The sequence below is a fragment of the Xenopus laevis genome, chromosome 9_10L, assembly GCF_017654675.1.
Source record: "Xenopus laevis strain J_2021 chromosome 9_10L, Xenopus_laevis_v10.1, whole genome shotgun sequence".
NCBI lineage: Eukaryota > Metazoa > Chordata > Amphibia > Anura > Pipidae > Xenopus > Xenopus laevis.
In genome coordinates this window covers 114,520,536-114,544,877 of record NC_054387.1, presented here as the reverse complement: position 1 = coordinate 114,544,877, position 24,342 = coordinate 114,520,536, and the positions used below count along the sequence as shown (strand labels likewise).

The following is a 24,342-nucleotide window of genomic DNA, read 5'->3' as shown; positions in this document are numbered from 1 at the left end:
TTGATCCCAATGTTATTAATAGGGAAAAAATATAAATATATAGGAAGACCGGTATTTTTTTCAGAAAAATGTGGCATCCCTAGGCTTGGCACATTAGGGCAAGAAAAAAACTTTGGCTGCTTTCCAATTTGCAAACCAGACAAAGGCCCAAACAGTAGCCCAAACCTGTACTTTGGCTAGTTTGTACTTCCAAAACCTGAATGAGCTTTAAATTAGTAGCTCAATTCGGCTTGAAAACCGCCAACCTGGTAACCCTGGGCCGCGGGGCAATCCCTCAGTCGGACAGTCCAGCGTGAACAATAGTGTCTATTCCCGCCCACGTGATACCTGCTTTACATTATCGCATTCCAGTCACCCTGCTCCAAAAGCCTTAGGTGAACCCTACCGGCGCCTAAACCCCCCCCAGTTTAGAAATGGTTCCGCCTCTTCGCCACAACCAATCCCTGCCATGAGCGCGTTTCAAAAAACTACACGCTGTTCCGCTTCAATACTGAGAAAAAGGGGGCGTGGTTTTGCCTATTCTTATCAGACGCACTTATTGAGGGAGAGGCTAAAAAAACTAGAAAGCCATGATCGATATCGGTAGTTTTTACAACGAGTCCTGCCAATAACAAATGACATTGTACATTTATACTGGTACAATCATTTTGGATCTATTAGCGTCTTGGTCAAGCTGTTCCGGGAACTTGGTGACGTCACTTTTCGGGGCGTGCTAATCACGATGGGAACCGTTTAGCAAACGCTATTGGCTGATTTCAGAAGAGCGTCGAGCGTGGATTGGCTTACTGGACTTCAGTCTTAGTTTTTTCACTGCGCGGATTGGTTTGTTGTCTCTGTGGGCGTAGCCGTGGCCTGAGGTGGGATATGCAGGCCGTGCGCCTAATCAAATCGAAATCTGCTCTCTGAGCCAGGCGGCGGCACCACCGATACTCACTGTTAATCTACCTCACCCGTTATTGCTCGGCATGAAGGGAGGGGGTAAGTGACACGCTTTCATCCGATTTAACATTTATTATTGCCAGTCCTCTGGGTTGCGGCTGTTGCTGAGAATTATGGGATATGTAGTCCAGCAACAGGTTTCACTGCTTATAAAGTATGGACAACCGGAGAGCCGCTAAACGCTGCACTTCCCTAGATCGCCTTGTCTGCATCTGAAGCGGGAGGTTACAATAATCTGGAAGGGTTTTGGTTGAGATATTTAATACACAAAACTTTGCATTCCTATAGGGAGCGTGTTCTCCCCTCTCTCCCCCACTGAGAAGTCACTTCCTGCTCTCTGCACTTTTAAATCTCCCTCCAAACTCTGATCAAAGTGGCAGGAGGGGTGGGCAGCTCGGGCACTTTAATTCAAAGCACTCGCTTATTCATTAATATATGTATTTATATCATCTAATACTCGTACAAGTATAGAATTAGGGAGCCGGGTCAAATGGCAGCTTCCTGCTCTTGTGCTGCTGAAGAATCAGTGAAATACAAGTTATGGACCCCCCTCTTAATGGATTAATCTCCTCTTATAATAAAGGCTATAAGTTTTATTATGTAGCTCAGTGTCCCCCTGTGATTGGTGCAGCTGTATATTATGTGTGTGTATTACTCCCCATGTGTATTTTATTTCTGTGCTCTCACCAGATTTCCCCCTAATGTCAATGGGGTATTTACCTGGGCCAGAGGGGGAACTTTTTTTTTTTTTTTTTTTTTTAAGTTGATTGTTGTGTTTATTGGGTGTTAAGAGGTGGGCGGGTTTGGTTTGAAAATAAACTTGCCAGCCAGTAACTGACCCTGGGTGGGAGGGGAAACTCTCCTCATGATCCTTCAGGGCTTATTTCCTAAAAAAAAAAAGGGAGGGGGCCCTGACAATATTTTAGAACAGTTTTATTATCAACAATTATTTATTAACAATTAATGTCTACTTAGATTTTCTTTATGTAACATTGAAACCAGCATTTTGTTTTGATCAGAGTGTTTTGAATTGAGTTTTCACTGCTGTGTTATTGATGCACCCAATGCATTCACGCTTAATTTTAATTAAAATGTACATGTATGGGATCCCTTATCCAGAAAGCTCCAAATTATGGGAAGGCAGTCTCCCATAGACTGTGTCTCCCTGTTTTCACTGCTGAGTTATTGATGCATCCAATACATTCACACTTAATTTGATTTAAAATGTACATGAATGGGATCCCTTATGCAGAAAGCTCCAAATTATAAGAAGGCATTCTCCCATAGACTGTGTCTCCCTGTTTTCACTGCTGAGTTATTGGTGCATCTAATACATTGGCACTTAATTTGATTTAAAATGTTAATATATGTACATGTATGGGGGATCTCTTAACCAGAAAGCTCCAAATTATAGGAAGGCAGTCTCCCATAGACTCTGTGTCTTCCTGTTTTCACTGCCCAGAAAGCTCCAAATTATGGGAAGGCATTCTCCCACAGACTCCATTTTACTCAAATAATTCCAAAATTTGCCCTCTAGTTGGTGACACGTTGTGTTTCTTATTAATAAAGTGTATTACAAGCGATTTCTCAATTTTTCTATTAGAGGCAAAACAATCAAAGACAAATGGGGTGTATTTAATGCTTGAATTAATTTTAAATAAACTTAATGTATGGAGATCCAAAATACAGAAAGATCTGGTATCCGGAAAACCCCAGGTCCCCAGCATCCTGGATAAAAGGTCCAATAATGTATATATGAGGGCATTCCTGCACCGAGCATTTTACTTGTCCCTCTCATGGACAATAACACATTTATATAGTAGTTTTATGGGTATATTGTGACCTGGTGCCCAATATTAAGTCCATATTAAGCCTTTCCAAGGATTTACGGTTGTTTTGTATCTGCTGGAGATTTAAAAGATGCACTATGGGTGCTGTGTGATAAGAGACGGGTGCCAGTTGAACAGTAGCCTTGGCTTGAGACTGTATATTGTGTACTGAGATTTCCACAATCACATCTCGTAGCTGATAAGGGAAATATTGTAGTTGTGATTGTGTTAATAAGGGTTTTAGCATGTGCTGACGCTCGGCAGCCACTAGGGGCTCAGCTGAGCAGAATTCTTCTACAGGTCCCATCATGCATCAGCGAGGGATTTAAATTTCACAGATTGAGCTGCATGGTGTATACTTGCTTTTCCTTTGTGCTGCTCATGTTTAGCCATCAGCCTTGCCCAAGGTATAGAAATGCTAAATATTATTCTGAGAGCCAGGCTGTGTAGCCTTCCTCCTTATTTATGATCTATTAACTTGTTTGTTTCTTATTAAGAGTATGCAGGAACCAGGGATTTATTGATCCCTATACCATAAATTGGGGGTCTCCATCTTTCTTACCCGTGAGCCAGATTTAAAGGGGTTGTTCACCTTTGAGTTAACTTTTAGTATGACGTAGGGAGTGATATTCGGAGACAATTTGCAATTGGTTTTCATTTTTTATTATTTGTGGTTTTTAAGTTATTTAGCTTTTTCTTCAGTAGCTCTCCAGTTTGCAGTATCAGCCATCTGGTTGCTAGGGTCCAAATTACCCTAGCAATCATCCATTGATTTGAATGAGAATATGGAATAATAATAGGGGAGGGTCGGAACAAAAAGATGATAAATAAAAAGTAGCAATAACAATACATATGTAGCTTTAGAGAGGATTTGTTTTTTAGATGGGGTCAGTGACCCCCTTTTGAAAGCTGGAAGGAGAGAAGAAGGCAAATAATTCATAAACTATAGAAAAAAATAATGAAGACCAATTGGAAATTTGCTTAGAATTGGCCATCCTATAACATACGAAGGGAGTTATTTATCAAAGTCCGAATTTATCTCAATATTTCCTGGGAAAAAAACTCCGACCAAATCCACATGGGTTTTTTGGGCTTATTTATTAATGCACTTTCCTGAAAATTTAGTTTGCTGGAAAAAAAACTTGAAAAATCTGATTTTCCCATTTTTTTCGGACCTTTCACTCGAAAGCGTGAAAACTTTGGGGTATTGCCAAAAACCCAGCGCAAATAAAAAAAATAATTGGGACTTCTCCCATTGTCTTATATGCAACATCGACAGGTCTGAGATGCCGGATTTTCAGATTCAGACTTTTCCATCCTCAGGGTTTAATACATTCCGAAAAATTTGTGATTTTTTTTTTTTTTTAAAGTCCAATTATATTAAAAAAATAAAACATTTTTTGTGATTTTTGTATTTGGAGTTCAGTAAATAACCTCCTAAAAGTTAACCACCCCTTTAAATGTAAAAAGAGTAGGGAGCAATGGCGGCATGAAAAAAGTTCCCGGGAGGGGGGGATAAGGACTGTGATTGGCTATTCGGTAGCCTCTATGTGGACTGACAGCCTATAGGAGGCTCCATTTGGCAGTACATGAGGTTTTTATTCAACCAAAACTTCCCTCCAAGGCTCCACGAGGAGCAGTTTTTCCTCCTCCGTCTGAAGTTTGTTTCATTGTTTCCTATTCCAGGTCTGCATTGCCGCTGCTCCAAATGCTTTGCTGCTCCTCCGAGACGGCGAATAAAGAGACGACCCCGTGTGCTGACCTTGCTCAGTCTGCCGGAAGATGTTCTTCTCTATGTGCTGGAATGCCTCCCTGCTGTGGACATCTTATCCATGCGAGAGGTAACAAAATCTACGTTTAAAGTTGAATGTTGGTGAGTCTGGCAGCTCAGTAATTCAGCTGCAGACTCTAAACTGTTACAATTTTACATTTAGTTGATCCATTTCTCAGCAGCATCTCTGGAGTATTAGCAACTATTGTATCAATTCTAACAGCTGCCTGTAATGAAACCCAGAGATTCTGCTCAGCAGGGACAAAGATAACAAATGTATCAACTAAATGTATCCATTTAGGACGGTTTACAGGGTCGGTGACCCCCCTTTCCAGAGCTGCTTTAGAAGGTGACAAATAACACTTTACACTTCAATATTAGAAAAACGGTCGCCCATAGAAAATGTTAAGTAATTGGAAAAAGTCTTTCTTTCTGTTGATCTGGCTGAAAACAAATAGTTGTTTAAAGGTGAACAACGTTTAGTTAATGTTCTAAAATGGCCAATTCTAAACAACTTTTCAATTGGTTATAGTTTTTGAATTATTTGCCTTCTTCTTCTGACTCTTTCCATCTAAAAACAACTGCTCTGTAAGGTTACTGATTTATTGTTCTTGCTACTTTTTCCCCCCTCATCTTTCTGTTCAGGCCTCTCCTATTCATATTCCAGTTTCTTACTCCTATCCGTTCATGGTTACTAGGGTCATTTTGACCGTAGCAACCAGATTGCTGAATTAAAAGCTAAATAACTAAAAAAAAAAAAAAAAAACCCTGCAAATTATAAAAAAATTAAAACTAATTGCAAATTGTCTCAGAAAATTACTCATACTAAGTGTTATTGGAAAGGCTTTCATTTCCCTCAATGTAGTGGGGGTAGCAGTCTTGATTATAGGGGCTGCCTGAAAGCCAATCAAATTAAATCAGAAACAAGTGCTGGTTTAGGTCCCTAATAAAATGTATAATTTGTATTTCCCAGCCTTGCTGATAACTCTGTCCTTTAACAATTAGCGTGAAACCATCTTTAACTGCTCCTGACACGCACACCGGAAAAAGAGATCCGAACAATAGACTTGATGCATCAATGGGATTAATGCAATTTGTGCTTACGTCCAAAGTCATTGCAGCGTGAAGGGGGTTAATCAAATTGCACAATTTATGTATTTCAAAGCCTCGTGAAACTGTCGTTTTTGTGGCTGGAGAAAGTAGGCAAGGTGCTAAACGCTTATAGTTTTGGGTTTATTTTAAGTCACAGACACATGGTCCAATTCGCCTGACAACAAATCTCCTCTTTGTCGGGGCAACTAATCTCCCCGAACTGCCTCCCGCCAGCTGGAATGTAAATCGCCGGCTAGAATGTACAGCGATTCGTTTTCTGAAGCGATCCAAGTGCCATCTCGCTGTCAATTTACATTCTAGCCGGCGGGAAAGCAGTTCAGGGAGATTAGTCACCCGGCAACAAATCTCCTCTTTTTCGGGGCGACTAATCTCCCCAAATCTGACCGTGTGTCTCTGCCTTTATACTTTTTGGTACTTGCAGTGGGTGCCAGTACTTTCAATGAAACCCCCACTCGTTAAAGTACAACAATTATCGCTCACCAATCCAAACTCGTGCCGCACTTTATTCTTTCTAACGCTCCTTCTCTTACACGTGTTCCAGGTACATCCACATTTGAGGTCCCTGGTGGACTCTCACAGTAGTGTTTGGGCTCGCGCCTCTTTCCAAGACGTCTGGCCTTCTTCTGAAAACTTGAATCTTTTTGAAAGGTAAGATAATGACTGAGCGCTTTCCCTGCTTCAGTGTGGAACTATACATAAAAGCGTAACCGCTGGTCATGTGACAGTGACTGATGGCAGTTTCTCTCTCATTTTTCTAGGGCAGCTGAATGTGGTAACTTTGAAGCGTGTGTGAAGCTAGGGATCGCTTACTTGTACAATGAAGGCCGTAAGTGTCGTTGGATTTGAATATTATTCTAGATTTCTATGCACCCACATGTCTTCTGAGACAGTTTGTGTCCCTCCAGCTGTGGTTGGGAATGTGGTGGTTGTAGTTCAGCTGCAGCCACAAGTTGATGATCTCTGCTTTTGCTTTCTGTGTTGCTAACCCCTCTGATGCTTTTCCAGTGTCTGTGTCAGACGATGGCCGGGCGGAGGTTAACGGACTGAAGGCTTCTCGTTTCTTCAGCCTGACTGAGCGCCTAAACGCTGGAGCAGACCCCTTTGTGTGGCTTTTCATCCGCCCCCCTTGGTCCTCCTCTGGAAGCTGCTGCAAGGCTGTGGTATTTGACAGCCTAAACGAGGAGTGTGGGACTGTTACAAGTGGAGAGGGTGCAACAGGGGTGAGTGGTTTATTGAAAACGGAGATCTCGGACAGTAACCCCATTCTGATGGGCCCAACCCCAGCTATTTCATATTTAAATGAGCCTGGCTGAATTTTGTCAGAGATCTCCTTCCCTATCATAAAAAACCCTCCTGTTAGCATTGTACAATGTCTGGATATGTTCCAGAGCCCTTCTCGCTCTCCCCTTCCTATCTATATCTATCTATCTATCATCTATCTATCTCTATCTATCTACACACAATAGCAATGTATAGGCTTTATTTTAGCCATTGAGGGGAATGTTTGCTCGAAAAGGGTTTTTATTTAATGCGGTCTGTCTTTCTTTCTTTCTTTCTTTCTTTCTTTCTTTCTTTCTTTCTCTCCACTTGGATAACAAATTCTATGTTTTTGCTTCTAGGCTCTTAAAGGATCAATTCAGTATTGTTTGGCAAAAGTTCTGAGCCTGTTTGAGGTAAGAAGCCACCTTGCTTCTCTCTCGAGTTCTCTTTTTATTCAGACCATTCCTCTGTGTAACGGCTCATTGAATAAATGTTACAAGCCCTGTGATTCTGGTCTCTTGCAGGATGATGACAAGAAGAGGGAAGCTCTGGGAATGCTTGAATCCTCTGCCTCTAATGGCTGTTTGCACAGCGCTTACCTACTCTGGGAAACCAAACAGAAAACCGCTGTGAGTGTCCTTGATTTATTTATATTTTCTATTCTTTTTCAGTTGTTGAGTTATTGTGCAAAGTTTTGATTCATAGTCCCCTAGATGTTGGCGATATGGTCAGTGCCACATGCAGCATGAAATGCACATAAAGAAAACCTTTCTGAATGCATGTGGCCGAGCCTCATATTCGATTGTGCACTGCTTCTAGCTGGATCTCATTCCCTTCTCCTTTTTTATTTTGCTTTCCTTTAGTTATCGGACCCTGGCAGATACCTCCAGAGCTTTCGGCAGCTACGTGATTATGCAGCAAGGGGCTGCTGGGATGCTCAGGTAAGATCATTTATGGTGGACTCAGAACCAGTCAGCTGCTTTAGTGGGACCCAAACCTACCAACTGTGGACTTTTAAGGCTATCCCTACAGTAACACAAAATGATCTTTTATTTAGTGACCCACCAGTTCAGATGGATGAGCTGTTGGGGAATACAAACCATATCACTGAATATGATTCTATACATTGTTTAATAATGGGTTGCTGTGTTTTATTGCAGAGGTCCCTAAACTGTTGTTCTGCCCCTCCCCCTCAACCCAAAAAGGGCTAACATTTAGGCTAACTTTAGATATTCTCGTTACACTACTAAGCTTTGTAAATGGCTATGGGAGGCATTGAACAAATCTTGGGCCCTAAAGGTCCAAAAACCACTTCAAGTTAACAAAGGGGACATCGGAATACTTGGGGGTATTCATAATAGACTGCAATTCCTCCCCTTCCAGATTTCATTGGCGAAGGCTTGTGGTCACAAGAATCCGCTAAACCAGGAGCAACGATCAGCCGGTGAACTGGTAAACCAAGTGTTCCAGTCATCTCTGCCTATCAACAAAAGCAGCATATTCACCACTCAGAAGGGCATGAATGACACTATGCGGTAAGTGCCCCCGTTTATATTAAAGGGATACTGTCATGGGGGGAAAAAATGGTTTTTTCAAAATGCATCGGTTAATAGTGCTGCTCTAGCAGAATTCTGCACTGAAATCTGTTTTTCCAAAGAGTAAACACTTTTTTTTTCATAATTAATATTGAAATCTGACATGACATATTGTTAGTTTCCCAGCTGCCCCCAGTCTTGTCACTTGTGCTCTGATAAACTTCAGACACTCTTTACTGCTGTTGGAATATCAGATCTAAGATGTAGATCTAAGAACAGAACTCCATAGTAAAATCCAGGTCCCACTGAGACACATTCAGTTACATTGAGTAGGAGAAACAACAGCCTGCCAGAATGCAACTCCATACCATGTGCTGGCTCTTTCTGAAAGCACATGACCAGGCAAAGTGACCTGAGATGGCACCTACACACCAATATTACAACTAAATAAAATACACTTGCTGGTTCAGGAATTAAATTTTATATTGTAAAGTGAATTATTTGCAGTGTAATTTAGAAATAAAAATCATGACTGATTGCAAGGTACCAGTAATTGGCTGTCAGGTTAGAATGAAAGATAAGTACAGCGAAATATCTGTTTAATCGCACACACATCTTTTGCTATATTTATACATCCAACTAGGAATGGATATGCAAATTAGGGTGGGTAGAGAAACACTTTTACTTGTTTTTTGACATTTTGTTTCCCTCCCTGCCCCTAATTTGCATATGCAAATTAGGATTCGGTTCGGCTGGGCAGAAGGATTCGGCCGAAACCTGCTGAAAAAGGCAGAATCTCGAACCGAATCCTGGATTTGGTGCAACCCTACATCCAACTGTTGCAATACAGCTTGCATAGACTGTGCCATCACAAAATAGGGAGAACATCTCCATCTCTAGGTGACCCTGTTGCTGATTGTTTATAGATAAGGGAACATTCTCTTACATAATTGTCTGATTGTTCTGCTTTATCTTCACTTGTTCATCTTGACCTCTCCTCTTCTACAATAGGTACATCTTAATAGACTGGCTCGTGGAGGTTGCTACTATGAAAGATTTCTCCAGTCTTTGTTTACACATGACAGTGGGTCTGGTGGACCGGTATTTAAAGCTGCGCAGCGTCCCACGGGCCAAGCTCCAGCTGGTTGGAATTGCCTGCATGGTCATATGCACACGGTAAGTGACGTGTCAATCCATACGTAGGGTGGGACAGAGCTATCTCAGGGGTTCATTCTGGAACGCATGTAAGATATATGTCCGGTTATTATAACAGGTGGCTGATTCTTTATTTCTTTGTTATCCGTAGCTTTATTAGCAAAGAAATTCTAACAATACGGGAAGCCGTGTGGCTGACTGATAACACCTATAAATATGAGGACCTGGTTCGGATGATGGGAGAGATCATCTCTGCACTGGAGGGAAAAATTAGGGTAAGTGGTGGCACTTTTATGCCAGGAGGTTTCACCCCCTTTGGCTGTTCTGAGCCGAAATATATAAAGGCTTCTTCGTACTGTAAAAATGTGAATTTTGAGCCACGTCAAAACACTAGGTTCTCTCCATTTTCTAGTTTCCATGAACATCCGTCGGCATGACCAGGAATTGTTTTCAAACTTTACATGGCTGTGAAGGGCAGGAATACTTGAGCTGATCGGCTACATCCAAAGCAAACACTGAATATTTAGTTTGTGTGTGTTTTTTTTTTTTTTTCTTTTAGATGCCCACGGTGGTAGACTATAAAGATGTCCTGTCTCACCTCATCCCTCTGGACAGGAACACTTTGCATCTATGCAGCTATATTTCAGAGCTGTCCCTACTGTATACAGAGCTGTCTATGTATTCACCGGCTCAACTAGCGGCTGGTGCGCTGCTATTAGCTAGGATACTGCACAGACAAGGTAAGATGCTGGGCATTTGCTCTCAGTAATTGCATTCCCTCCTTTTAGCTTCTATCTTAAACCATAAACTCTGTGAGTTCAAATACGGAGAATGCTTGTAATCTTGTAATTCTAGACACAAGAGTGAGCAGAAGTAAATTATTTGGCTACGAAAGCTAAAATAGAACCAGGGTGGTTTGGTGGTGTTTGATCAGTGCACCCATGATTATTTATTTAGAATGCTTTGTGCTGTTTCCATAATGTTTCCCCGAGGGATTGGACTATTACCTGCTGAGCATATCTTCAGTGCTCGCTCGGATATAACAATATGTACATTTTAATATTGATCATAACCACCCCATGTCTCTTGCCCACAGCACGTCCATGGCCTGCCCAACTTGCAGAAACAACAGGCTTCACTCTGGAACACCTAACTCCATGCGTCGTACTCCTGCACAAGAAATGGTAAGCATGCATGCCACCTTATCCCACAATGCAATGTGTAACTGCAATTGAATTATAATCTAAGGGACGTATGAACTTGGCGTGTTATCCCCACAAGAATGTGGTAGACTTCACTATCCGCTTGCTTGAGGTCAATCTTACCAGGTTTGGATAGATAGACCCTATCATACTGACTGCCTATTCTAGTGACAGGTATAGGACCTGTTATTCAGAATGCTCTGGACCTGGTGTTTTCCAGATAACGGCTCTTTCTGTAATTGGACCTTCAAAGCTTAAAGGAGAACAGAACCCAAAAGTTAAAAACCTACATAGACCCTCTCTCCTCCCCGGGCAAATGCCCCAAAGTTTTTACTTACCTCTCCGTACAGATTCTGTCCAGCGGAGTTCACAGGCGCCATCTTCTTCTCTTCGGAAATCTTCGGAATAAGAGCAGCGCATGCACAGTTGGAGCAATTTTCTGTTTCGCTACAACTTTGCATGCGACGAAACTCACGAAAATTGCCGAAGTGTCTCTTTCAGAAGATTACCGTAGCGGCTGAAGATGGGGCTTGTGAACTCCGATGCCTGCATCTGCACCGAGGGATAAGTAAAACGTTGGGGACATTTGCCCGGGGTAATGCTTAGGCTGGGGGGGGGGGTTTATGTAGGGTATGGGGGTAGGAATTTTTAAATATTGGGTTTGCTGCTCCTTTAAGTCTATTAGAAAATCATCATAGCATCCAGCCCCCGCACCATAGTGGTACTGTTCTAACTAACTTGTTCATGTTCCTAACAGCTTCCATGATGATGCACCCAGAGATTACAGGCAGGTGTCCCTGACAGCTGTGAAACAGCGCTTCCAGGATGATCTATATGATCAGATCAGTAAGGAGAAGGTGAGTGTAGAAGAAGGGATTCATTTAACTATGAACACACAAGGGAGCAAACAGAGGCTTATGGGTTTTATGTTTGGGTGTTTTTGTTTTTTTTTTCCCGGCCTTAAATTTGTGTTGGGAATAAATAAGTGCTGTAATAGCCTTCCTTTAACTATTGGTAATTACAGCCCTGTCCATATGAAATGTCTTGCCTCTGTCCTGGGCTCGCGGGGCCCTGCTGACAGACTGTATATTTGGCAGGTGCTGGATCCATGGCTGCTGCTCACCTTGCTGGGAGTGGGTACTTGGCTCAAGTAACAGTCTGATTGCTGTTGTCAGCAGGTGATGGACCACACTCATCTATGTGAACTGCTTGGAGTTCCGTGCCATGATTCAGAGTCTCCCGCAACTTGTCCAAACGCTGCTGACTTCCATCAATTCCTATGCTCTCCTTCTGGGAACAAAACAAAGAGGTAATAGCACCACTGAGTGGTTGTACTGCTGTAAATTGTAATGAGATTTAACCCAGAGAAGGCAATGCTATTTCAAAAAACAGTCTGAGGTTACCTATCCTTGCTTTTATCTTCACATGTAGACCTTTTTACTCCTAGAGCTTAGGTCTATATGTGCCTGTAGAACAATAAATTCACATAATCAAATTCATGAATAATGTTTCTGCTGGCCATTGTAATTAGAATCTATTGCAGAAGTTCTGTTGATTTTTGCTGGAGCTCAGGGATGTAGAGGGATAAAGTGCATCAGTTTGAGGGCAGTTTGTACTAAATGTCTCAACTCTCCACAGGCGCAGGGAGGAAAGCATACAAGAGGATCGGGGAAGCTTTGTCACCACTCCTACTGCTGAACTGTCCAATCAAGAGGAGGATCTGCTCGGCGACTTCCTAGACTGGAGCCTTGAAACCTCCTGTTCTGGTTATGAAGGGGATAGGGAAAGTGAAGGCGAGCGGGAAGGAGAAGGTAAGTTTGCTGCCTTCCAATGGAGTAATAACCTGTAATGCACTAAATCACACTGATGGGGAAAATATGCCTTGATTGCATTGTTAAATGTCTCCAACCAAGTCAGCTGTTGTAGACATTGCTTTTATTATGCATCAGTATTGTAGCACCCACACACACACATCCTAACATGGAGACAAAGAAATGTCCTGTCGCACAAATCCATATAGGAATATAAGTGGCAGATTAACACTGCGTTTACGAAAAGTGCCATAACACATAGCAGGGCCTTTCCTGTGAAGTACAAATGTTTATATAAATAAACTACCTGCGTGCGTTTCTTCTCATCGATTCCATCACATTTAACAGTCTTGTTTATCAGGATAATTCCGTATTCCTAATCCAGATTCAGTAACAGTTGCATATTCACTTATACTTACTTGACTTGTGGTTTTTGTCTTTGTGCAGTAACAGCGCCCAGTGGGGTCCTGGATCTTTCACTCCTACTCACGGAACACCCGCAGTGTCAGGATTCCACCACTGATGATGACTCTATCACCCTCCACCCAATCCCATTGCTGTCCAAGGCAGAAAATGGAACCGACTCCATCGAAGGGTGTGTAGAGAAAAGCTCTGGTTATTCCTCCGTAAGCAGTGGAGGCAGCCCAACATCGTCATCTTCTCCAGGCCTCCCATTCACCCCAACCCCAGGACTAAACCACAGCAAACTGACCCCTATTCCCTTTCCCCAGCCATGCTCCCCTCTCCTCAAGGCAAGCCGCAGGCAAGTGAAGAGGAAAAACCAAGCCCAGCACAGTGAAGATAACCTCTCTGATGAACTGTAATGAACTCAATCCATTCTAAATGTGTGTACAGAGATGTATAGAAATATATATATATTTGGCATTAAAAGAGAATATTCTGTAATACTGGTAGTTACTTAATATACTGGCAGTAGTGTTGGTGGTACATCAGATAAGGGTCCTGGGGTAAAGACTTGCACAGATCTTATTTAGTCGGCCTGTACCCTCACACAAGCCACTACCAGAGCCTGTAAGAAATACAAATGTGATTATCGGTGATACGGGAGGAGCTAAAATAAGGTAAGGGTAAGCAGCTGGCACTGGAGCTGAATTCTTTCCCCCCCAAGGGAAACTCTAGCTGCTTGCAACCTGACCTGTGACTTTCCCACTGGTACCCAAGCCTAGTTCAGTTACAACAAAAGGATTGCTCTCTTGTATCCTTATTCACGTTCATGTAACCCTTTGATCATGTTATGTCTCAGCCATGGGCTGGCTTATATGTTGCTGTATAACTGCTACCACGATGCTAAAGCATTATTATTATATTAAGAGTTAATCCATGCTGGGAGTTGTACCCAGCAACATTCAGTAAATATTCCCCAGCTGTATTGGACCAGCATAGAACACCTTATGAGCACTGATGTTTAGTTCACTTTGATATCATACATTTGCCATACTCAGGAAATGTCTGTAAACAGTAACGCATACGTAGCTCTATTACTGACCATTAGCTGGTTGCTACTTCTCGGTACCTTGCTCACTGGTATAACCCTGGGCCGGGGGAAGTTTTCTGCTGATAGGAGCACCGGCCGGGGTTTCATGTAAGTCAAAACAATCGCTTTGACGTCACACCCCCAAGTGGAAAAAGACTTTCCTTCTCCTTTAAGCATGTAAAGCAAAGATGCATCTAATCCTGGATGTTCCAAGTTTGGCCTAACCAGTCTCGTTGTTGCAGGACTGGGAGCAATGGATGTCGGTTCAAATACAATTCCTGGTCCTTAAAATCACTACTTTAGGTCACGTGACAGTTTAAAGTATTTTTTTAAGGATTTTGCTAATTTGCACATTAGGGTTCAGAATTCACAGAATCCTTTGCAGGATTAGTATTCAGCTGACTAAAGTGAAAGACTTGAAACTAAACAAGTGGAGTGAAGAGTTGGAAGGTAGTATGGAATGAAGAGGTAATGGTAACAAACGTATTAACGGGATGTGAAAAAGGAGACTAGTATGGCACAAGGAGAAAGAAGAAGGTATTGGCACCAATTAGTGGAGAAGGACATTTAGACAGTTGGTGCAGCTGCTTAGGGCTTCTCAAGATAACTGATAACTCAATTGTCCATATAAATTATGTTTAAAAAAAAAAAAAATTATATATATTTATATTCCTCATCAGGCTGGAGCACTCATACAATAAAGGCCGACTGCCTGGGTTAGAAATAGGGATGCACCGAATCCAGGATTCGGTTCGGCCTTTTCAGCAGGATTCGGCCGAATCCTTCTGCCCAGTCGAACCGAATCCTAATTTGCATATGCAAATTAGGGGCGGGAGGGAAATTGCATGACTTTTTGTCAGAAAACAAGGAAGTAAAAATTGTTTTCCCCCTTACCGCTAATTTGCATATGCAAATTAGGGTTCAGTATTCGGCCAAATCTTTCACGAAGGATTCGGGGGTTCGGCCGAATCCAAAAAAGTAGATTCGGTGCATCCCTAGTTAGAAATAGTATGTACAAAACAGTTTTGGAAAACCACACTCACAGGGCTTGCATAGATGAAAAAAGAAAAGTTTATTACGACGTTTCGGCTCTAATACTAGAGCCTTCCTGAGGAAGGCTCTAGTATTATAGCCGAAACATCATAATAAACTTTTCTTTTTTCATCTATACAAGCCCTGTGAGTGTGGTTTTTCCAAAACTGTTTTTTATATAGATATAGTGAATAAAGTACCCCCTCTTCGGCCTCATGTTTTTATATGGTCATGAAACTCCTTGGTAACTTATAATATCCTCATATTTTGCAACTGGGGGTCCTTTATTTATTAAAGTAAACAAGTTTCAGTGAGTCATGTGACAGAAATTACATCAGAACTCACCGTTTATAACTGATGACATGGGCAGGGGCTCCTGCATCCTAAAATTGAACCCCCTATGCAGATTACCCACCGAGAGTTTGATATTTTATCAGTCACTGCCTGTGTTGGCCATATACTGCATTTGTCTGTTCTGTGAGGATGGGACACAGAATAGTTTACTTTTGGAGTAGGTGCAATAACATTGAAATTCAGTGCTTGGGTCCAGGACAGAGCATGAAAGTTATAGACGTGGGAGTAACGGTTTCTCTAGATAAAACCCGCAAGAGTGTTACACAAGAATAAGCACACAATGACAGGGCCCCATTAATGACTGCAACCTCTGCCTAACTTACACTTGTGAGTGACCTGCAAGTTAAAGGTATGGGAGGGTAGACTCCTACATGCCTCTCTCTGACTGACTCATCTGCACACTATTCACATATATCCCCACGAGGGTTAATAACATGCTGTTCATTTGGCACATAGGCGTTTGGGATTAGAAGGAAGGGGCCCTGCTTTACATTATACATAAGGATCCACAGGTCTCAAAGCTACTGAAATATGATTATCATACTCCCAACAACCCAGAGCTGAGGGATAATAATGCCCTCATAACACGCTGGGCCCATTTCCTTATCCCTGGGCTCTATTTGCTCTCCAAGCCTCATTCTCATGCAGTGTCCCAAACAATGCGGGCCCTCTGTTGATCTCACTTCCCCAGGAACTGAATGGAAACTTAAAGAAGAAAGTGCTCACTGGAGCAGAGTGAGTGTGCAGAAAGCAGACATGTTTTTAGCAGTATTCTTTGAAAATAGTTATTGTATTTTCTCCCATACTGCAGTGGGGACTTGTACTTATCACATGTAACACAATTCTCCACAAGAATCTGTTCGGGGGGGAAAAAAAATCTAAATTCAATTTGTATAAGAAGTTTTTTTTTTAATGATAAATTATGTCCTAATAATTTCCAATACAGGTATGGGACCTGTTATCCAGAACATTTGGGACCTGGGGTTTTCCGGATAATGGATCTTTTCATACCATAAGTCTAGAAAATGATGCAAACATTAAATACACCCAATAGGCTGGTTTTGCTTCCAATAAGGATTAATTATATCTTAGTTTGGATCAAGTACAAACTACTGTTTTATTATTACAGAGAAAAAGGAAATCATTTGTAAAATTTGAATTATTTGTTTAAAATAGATTTTATTAAAATAGATTTAATTCGGAGCTTTCTGGATAACTCATTTCCGGATTATGGGTCCTGTATAGGGACCAAAGGGGTGCAATGGGACAATTTTATGGAGAGTTTAGATCTTCTTTAACTACAGTTCCCAGCACCCCCTGAAAGCTGCTGTCCCATAGTCCTTAACTGGGTGTAATTTGGAATTGTTAAAACAGATAGTTGTTTTGTCCAGGAAAATCCCTGGATTAGCTATTGAACTATTTCCCTGCACAGTCAGGTGTCACTAGGAGTTCCTAAGCTTCCTTACCCTCTTCCTGTTATAGTTGCTCCATTATATGGAAACCCGTTATCCACAGACATCATTTTTATCCAAATAATTCAAATTAAAAAAAAATTTCCCTTTACTCTGTAGTAATAAAACAGTACAGGTATGCGACCCGTTATCCAGAAAGGCCGTCTCCCATGGACTCCATTATAAATAAATAATCCAAATTTTTAAAAATTATTTCCTTTTTCTCTGTAATAATAAAACAGTAGCTTGTACTTGATCCCAACTAAGATATAATTAATACGTATTGGAAGCAAAACCAGTCTTAGGTTTAATTAATGTTTACATGATTTTCTAGTAGTCTTAAGGTGTGAAGATCCAAATTACAGAAAGACCCATTATCCGGAAAGCCCCAGGTCCGGAGTATTCTGGATAATAGGTCCCATACCTGTAGCTTGAACTTGATCCAAACTAAGATATAATTAATCCTTATTGGAGGCAAAACCAGCCTATTGGGTTAATTTAATGTTTATATGATTTTCTAGTAGACTTAAGGTATGAAGAGCCAATTTATGGAAAGATCCGTTCTCCAAAAACCCCAGGTCCAGAGCATTCTGGATAACAGGTCCGATACCTGTACCTCCCAGTGGTCCTAATTTTCACTGACAGTGACCCCAAATAGGTACATGAGTACTTGGAGGTGGGCATGTTTGGGTGGATCATGGGCTTGTTTCTTTGCTAAATTGTCTTGTATACCAAAACAGCAAAGTCAGAAGTTATCTGTTTGGGTCCCTCTAAAAACATTGTTTTTTTTTTAATTTATTATGGTCTGAGCCAAAATGATTTAGTAAAAAGTAAAATTTTAATATTACAGATACAGAAAGCTGTGATGGTGTTGTTTATCTCTGTGTATATAAAAACAAACTCAAATCTGCCTCTGTCCAACTGCAATATTTTAGGGCTGGGCAAGGGGATCTGTTGAGACTGTAAATGCATGCACTAATTCTCACTCATACATTATTGCATATACAGCTATGGGATCTGTTATCCAAAAAAAAGCTCCAAATTACAGAAAGGTTTTCTTCCCACATACTCAGTTTTATCCAAATAATCCAAATTTCCTTTTTCTCTGTAACAATAAAACAGTAGCTTGCACTTCAAACTAAGATAAAATGAATCCTTATTGGAGGCAAAACCAGCCTATTGGGTTTATTTAATGTTAACATAATAAGTTAGGTTGAAAAAAGGCACAAGTCCATCAAGTTTAACCTTTTAACTGATTTTAACCTGCCTAACTGCTATTTGATCCAGAGGAAGGCAAAAAACACAATCTTAAGCCTCCCCAGTTTGCTTTAGAGGAGGCAAGGTATAAAGATCATTCAACCAAAAAACCCCAGATCCAGGGCATTCTGGATAACAGGTCCCACACATGCACTTACTACCTAACTCACATCCCCTCTCAGTGAAGTAACTATGAGTGCTGGGCCCCCAACCTCCCCCTGCTATAGGTGACCCCTGATTTTGTGTCTGCAATGGGTCACTCCAAGTAGAAGGAGGATAGAATGGTATTGCAGGAGAGGAGAAAGGTACATATGGTGCAGTTATATGGGGGACAAACTTGCTCATAATTTAGACCCAAGCAACGGACAGGCAATTTAAAGGTTAACAACATCTCTAATTCGCTTTATGACATCACAATGCTGCAGCCATAAAAACTAAGGCTGTGCCTGCATTTACTTTTCATGACATCACAATGCCGTAACCATAGTAACTAAGGCTGATTGTCCCTGTGTTTACTTTTCATGACATCACAATGCTGTTACCATAGAGACTAAACCAGTTTGTACCGGCATTTACACTTCATCGTCATTTTGTCTTGAGCACTCGAGACAGAAGCATCTTATTTTTAACAGACATAATCGGTAAGTAACTATTTCCCCTTATTCCATAGAGCAATTTATAGCAAGGGATCTTAGTGAATATCATTGGTGCATCAGTCATTAGGCCATAGTTGTTATAGTATGTAACAGCAAATAAGTGTTCATATCTCATGCTAAGTGGTCTGCATTTCCAGAGGTGTACTTTTTGCAAGGGTGGATCAGTGTCATGGCCTAAATGATCTTGTTTTCCAAACCTGAAATGTCAGACAGCATCTGTTTGAACCCCTCTAAAGAAAACACTGCTTTTTACATATAATCCAATAATTTATTAGCCTATGGGGGAGCTCCTAGAACCTATCTGGAGTCAATTGGTGGACTTATCATGATTTTCGGGGTTTTTTATTTTGGTTTGGGCTTGAAAATTTGATAAATTTGATGCAATCGAGGTTTTCTAGCCTATAACTCGATAAATTCAAGGTATTCTATTTCCCCCCCCCACGATTGCATTCAGTCGAGTTATTTGCATTCAGGTGTTTTCATAAATAAGCAAAAATTGGAGTTGTGAGTTTATTTGAGGTAGAAAAAGCTCACAAACTTTGATAAATAACCCCCTTAATGTAAAAAAATAAGTTTCCCTTCCCTGACTGACTGAATTGATCATTATGATATCACAATACTCTGACCGAGTTGATCATTATGACATCACAATACTCTGACCAATGAAACTAGGGATTACTGTGCATTCAGTTTGCATCATCATTTCTTTTTATTGCTCGATGCAGCAACAACACATCTTAAACTCTAGACATTATGGGTAAGTCATGCTTATATTCCTATTGACACACAGTCACAACATTTCCATATACTACTATTTTAAAGGAGAGAAGTATAATTTTTAAAAATACTCAGCAATTGAGCATTATATATAAATTCATAGAGGCATTTTAATGCTTTGGTCTTACTAGCCCTTGAAAGTCACTTTGCTTGTGACCAGTATGATCATTATGACATATCACTATGACATCATAATCACTATGACCTCACAGACACTGTATCTGACAGATGTAAGGCTCGCTGTGTTGGCTCTACTATACACTTTAACACTCACAACAGCAACATCATATCTCAGAATATCTACGCTTATTTATAGAACATTATGGGTAAGTGATGGTTTTCCTATATTCCACAGACTGAGGCACAGGACAGTTAGAGACTAGTTTTTTTTTTTGTTTTTTTTTAAAAGGTAGAACATACTGTATAAAATATTATAAAGTAAGCAAGGTCAGCTAAAGGTATTACAGGTGTAGGACCTGTTACTCAGAATGCTTGGGACCTGGGGTTTTCCGGATAACGGATCTTTCCTTAAGTTGGACCTTCATACCTTAAGTCTACAAGAAAATCAAGTATATCTTAGTTTCGATCAAGTACAATGAACGGTTTTATTATTACAGAGAAAGTCACTTTGCCTTTGACCAGTGTGATCATTATGACATATCACTATGACATCATAATCACTATGACCTCACAGACACTGTATCTGACGAATGTAAGGCTCACTGTGTTGGCACTACTATACACTTTAACACTCACAAGAGCAACATCATATCTCAGAATATCTACTCTTATTTATTGAAGAGAACATTATGGGTAAATTATAGTTTTCCTATATTCCCCAGACTGACTACCTATGTGACAGTGAGGCACAGGAGAGTTTTTTTTTTTTTTAAAAAGGTAGAACATATAAAATATTATAAAGTAAGCAAGGCCAGCTAAAGGTATTATAGGTAGGGATGCACTGAATCCAGGATTCGGTTCGGCATTCGGCCTTTTTCAGCAGGATTCGGCCTAATCCTTCTGCCTGGCCGAACCTGAATCCTAATTTGCATATGCAAATTAGGGGCACAGAGGGAAATCTGGTGACTTTTTGTCACAAAAACAAGGAAGTAAAAAATGTTTTCCCCTTCCTACCCCTAATTTACATATGCAAATTAAGATTCCGTTTCGGTATTCAGCCGCATCTTTTGCAAAGGATTCGGGGGTTCGCTTTGGATTCAGTGCATCCCTAATTACAGGTATAGGACCGGATAACGGATCTTTCTTTAATTTGGACCTTCATACCTTAAATCTACTAGAAAATCATGTAAACATTAAATAAACCCAATAGGCTGGTTTTGCTTCCAATAAGGATTAATTATATCTTAGTTGGGATCAAGTACAATATACTGTTTTATTATTACAGAGAAAAAGGAAATATTTTTTAAAAATGTGAGTTATTTGGATAAAATGGAGTCTATGGGAGACGGCCATTCCATAATACAAAGCTTTCTGGATAATGGGTTTCCGATAGGGATGCACCGAATCCATTATTTTGGATTCGGCCGAACCCCTGAATCCTTTGCGAAACATTCGGCCGAATACTGAACCAAATCCGAATCCTAATTTGCATATGCAAATTAGGGGTGGGAAGGGGAAACATTTTTTACTTCCTTGTTTTGTGACAAAATGTTACTCAATTTCCCTCCCTGTCCCTAATTTGCATATGTTGAAAAAGGCTGAATCCTGGCTGAATCCCAAACCGAATCCTGGATTCGGTGCATCCCTAGTTTCCGGATAAGGGATCCCACACCTGTATTTAACTTTTAACCCAAAGTTTTTTTTAAAATTAGCATTAAATATGGATTTTGTCTAAAAACATAAAGGTATTTTAATGATTAGGTGTTACTGACCCTTTAAGTCACCCAACCCTGACTGAGCTCATCATTGTGACATCACAGATACTTTAAATACTAAACATAAGGCTTAATCTGCCTGCAGTTATTTGTTACCACTGTATATACAACAACATCATATCTATAAGTATCTACTGCACATTTATTGCAAACGGAACGTTGTGGGCAAGGGACCCATTTAACCCACAAACCTTAGGAGGGGCCAAATTATATATATATATATATATATATATATATTTTTTTTTTTTTTTTTTTTTTTTAAGTATATATTTTAAGTTTCAGAAATGACATTTACATGTATGCATAAATGTGTGTAAAGCTTGTATTGTACTGTTATAGCAGAGATGGAATGAGATTTCACCCTCCAGTATCCTCTCTAGTTCCACTGAGTGAATCACAGAGTTTAACATCTTATCTTTCCTTTTATCTCTTTGCAGTAAAATTTAATCTTACAAGAATTACAATTTCCAACAAGAGAGACATGTTTTCCAGTCATCTTAAATTATTGATTTTCCTTGGACTGAGCATTATATGGCTACTTTCCACACCAGGTAAGCAGAGCAATGGCCGCACAAACAATTAATGAAATTAAATGATTTTTTTACTTGGTGATTCCCTTTAATGGGAAGCTTTCACAGCAGAGAGTATCACCAACGAAAGTCGATTTGGGTGTTTAACCTGACCCGTCTCTATTCTGCAGTGAGGTCACAAGAAAAAGAAGATTATGAATATCAGGAACCAGAACCTATTGAAAAAACGACTATTGCAACGGAGGTGCTGAATACAGTGACACAAGCACCCGCAAGCACCGTACAGCCGGTATTTTCAAAAGAGGATATATATATTATTACTATCGTGGCATTGCTGGCATTAATAGTGGCATTAAGCATCGGATGGTAAGTGACATTATTTCAGAATCTTTATAAAGGACAAATGAAAAACTCACTCCCTGATCCCCAGCCATTTTAATGCTACTGTAGTTATTTCTTGTTATGGTCTGGGGAGTTGAGTAGGACCTGACTGTGACTTGTGACCTTGTGTGGGGAGCACTTTAAAATGTTAAAGGGATTCTGTCTTCGCAGATTTTAAATAACAGATTTAATATTTCATATTTTTACATATTACAGTGTTGTGCTTATATTTTAAAGCCTTCGTGAATGACATTTCTTTTATTTGTTCAGGTACCTGCACTGCAGATATATGCTCGTAGCAGAGAATTTTAAAATAGAAAGACCCTCGGATATTGACATAGAGAAGGGGCCTGATACTGAGCAGCCAAAAGTAGCGCCAGCAGAAATGTAAGTAAAGTTTGTCTGCCTGAAATAGGCCTTTTTATTTCTTTAATTTAACTTATATGCAATAATATTCCCTTACTGTAAGTAGTCCTTCACCATCTGTACACTACTTATTTTTGCGCAGAAGTCAGAAACAGGATCCACCAGAAACTAGTAAGGCAATATCTGAACGCCAGAAGAAGAAGGATAAGAAGAAGAATACGGATAAGAAGGATAATAAGGATCAGAAGAAGAAAAAGAAGAAAGCACAGAAAAATAAAGATGTCTGTGCTAATACAACAGAGCAGAAATGAATATGCCACATATAATTTCCATCAGTGAATATAGTGAAGATGGCGGCGGCAGAGCAGAGGATAAGTGGTACGTAACCTGCAGCTGAAGGGGATGGGTAGAGACAATACAGTTTGTAGTCTTGAAAAGTGGATTTGCATATACTTTATCTATTTGTTTTTCTTTTATCTGCAGGATCCATGTAGAAGAATATCTGCCTGCTGATGGAATTGCACTGTTGTATTTCCTTTACTATTGTCAAGCCTGGGTTAGCGAGTCCAGATGTGAGGAGGCAAGGAATGGCCAAACAGTCCCAGATAAAGCCAGAAGCGGGGTACCAAGGAGTAAGCAGAAGAATCGTCGGAGCAGGCCAAGGTCGGGGCAGGCAGAGTTCAAGCGTAACCGAAAACAAGCCGGGTCGGGGGCAGGCAGATAGCAAGCGAAGTCCAGTAACAGGCAAGGGGTCAAGCAGGTAGAAGTCAATCAGAAGTCCGAGGAAACAAGCCGAAGGTCAAACCGAGATCAGGAATCAAGTCACATCCAAGAGCTAGGATTATAACCAAGCAAGGATCCTTTTCCAGAGCGTCTTTTTAAAGGCAGTGTCTTGGCGCCAAACGTGAAGACGCCAGCGTCATCAGAGTCATCACGCCGCACGCCGTTGCGTCAGCGGGCGTTTCGTCGCCCGCGTCCACTTCGGCGCGCGACAGTTTCCGACGCGCTCGCGTCCGCGTCCATGTTGACGCTCGTGCGCGAATGGTCCTTACAACTATGTAATTTTATCACAAATAAAAGGTTTAACTCAACAAGAAACATTGTGCTTATTATTATTATTGTTATTGTAATATAAGTTTAGGTGTTTCCTATGTGCAGGTGAAGGAGAACAGTGTCGGACTGGGATCCCAGGGGCCCACCAGAAAGCCTTAGGCTGAGGGCCCACTTTTCAAACTATTATACCTCCTCTCCTCATTCAATCTCTATGTTCTCCTAATCTCTTTTCCCTGCATACTGTAATATACTCTATTCTTCCATTATTAAGCCTTCTTTGTTCCCATAAAGGCAATGGCCATGAAATAGGCCAAATGGTTAAAAGGAAGAGGCCCACTGACACTTGGGCCCACCGGGAGTTTTCCTGGTATCCTGGTGGGCCAGTCCGACACTGAAGGAGAAGGGGTTATAGCAAAGGCATGTGCCTAGGGACCAGGCCTGGACTGACAATTTGCCTGTTCGGGCAAATGCCAGAGGGGC

The 24,342-nt window shown here is 40.8% G+C and overlaps 2 protein-coding genes across 5 annotated transcripts; both read left to right on the top strand.

Annotated features, from left to right (window-relative positions):
- Window positions 1-599: 599 nt before the first annotated feature.
- On the top strand, window positions 600-13,521 carry ccnf.L (cyclin F L homeolog). 2 transcript variants are annotated; one of them, XM_018234042.2, is made up of 17 exons: window positions 600-978; window positions 4,455-4,609; window positions 6,194-6,300; window positions 6,411-6,478; window positions 6,658-6,872; window positions 7,272-7,325; window positions 7,437-7,541; window positions 7,776-7,853; window positions 8,296-8,447; window positions 9,459-9,623; window positions 9,754-9,877; window positions 10,162-10,342; window positions 10,699-10,786; window positions 11,562-11,661; window positions 11,980-12,113; window positions 12,443-12,615; window positions 13,063-13,521. In XM_018234042.2, the coding sequence occupies exons 1-17, from the start codon at window positions 966-968 to the stop codon at window positions 13,437-13,439; spliced, it is 2,289 nt and encodes a 762-aa protein (XP_018089531.1). In that variant the 5' UTR covers window positions 600-965; the 3' UTR covers window positions 13,440-13,521.
- A 4,656-nt stretch (window positions 13,522-18,177) lies between these two features.
- Window positions 18,178-23,890, top strand: LOC108701612. Of its 3 annotated transcripts, XM_041576394.1 has the most exons (5): window positions 18,178-18,845; window positions 21,970-22,083; window positions 22,233-22,428; window positions 22,714-22,830; window positions 22,952-23,890. In XM_041576394.1, the coding sequence occupies exons 2-5, from the start codon at window positions 22,014-22,016 to the stop codon at window positions 23,118-23,120; spliced, it is 552 nt and encodes a 183-aa protein (XP_041432328.1). In that variant the 5' UTR covers window positions 18,178-18,845; window positions 21,970-22,013; the 3' UTR covers window positions 23,121-23,890. The 3 variants fall into 3 exon arrangements, with proteins under 3 accessions (XP_041432328.1, XP_041432326.1, XP_041432325.1); XM_041576392.1 differs by having other exon boundaries at window positions 21,970-22,428; XM_041576391.1 differs by lacking the exon at window positions 18,178-18,845 and having other exon boundaries at window positions 21,790-22,083.
- The last annotated feature ends 452 nt before the right edge of the window (window positions 23,891-24,342 follow it).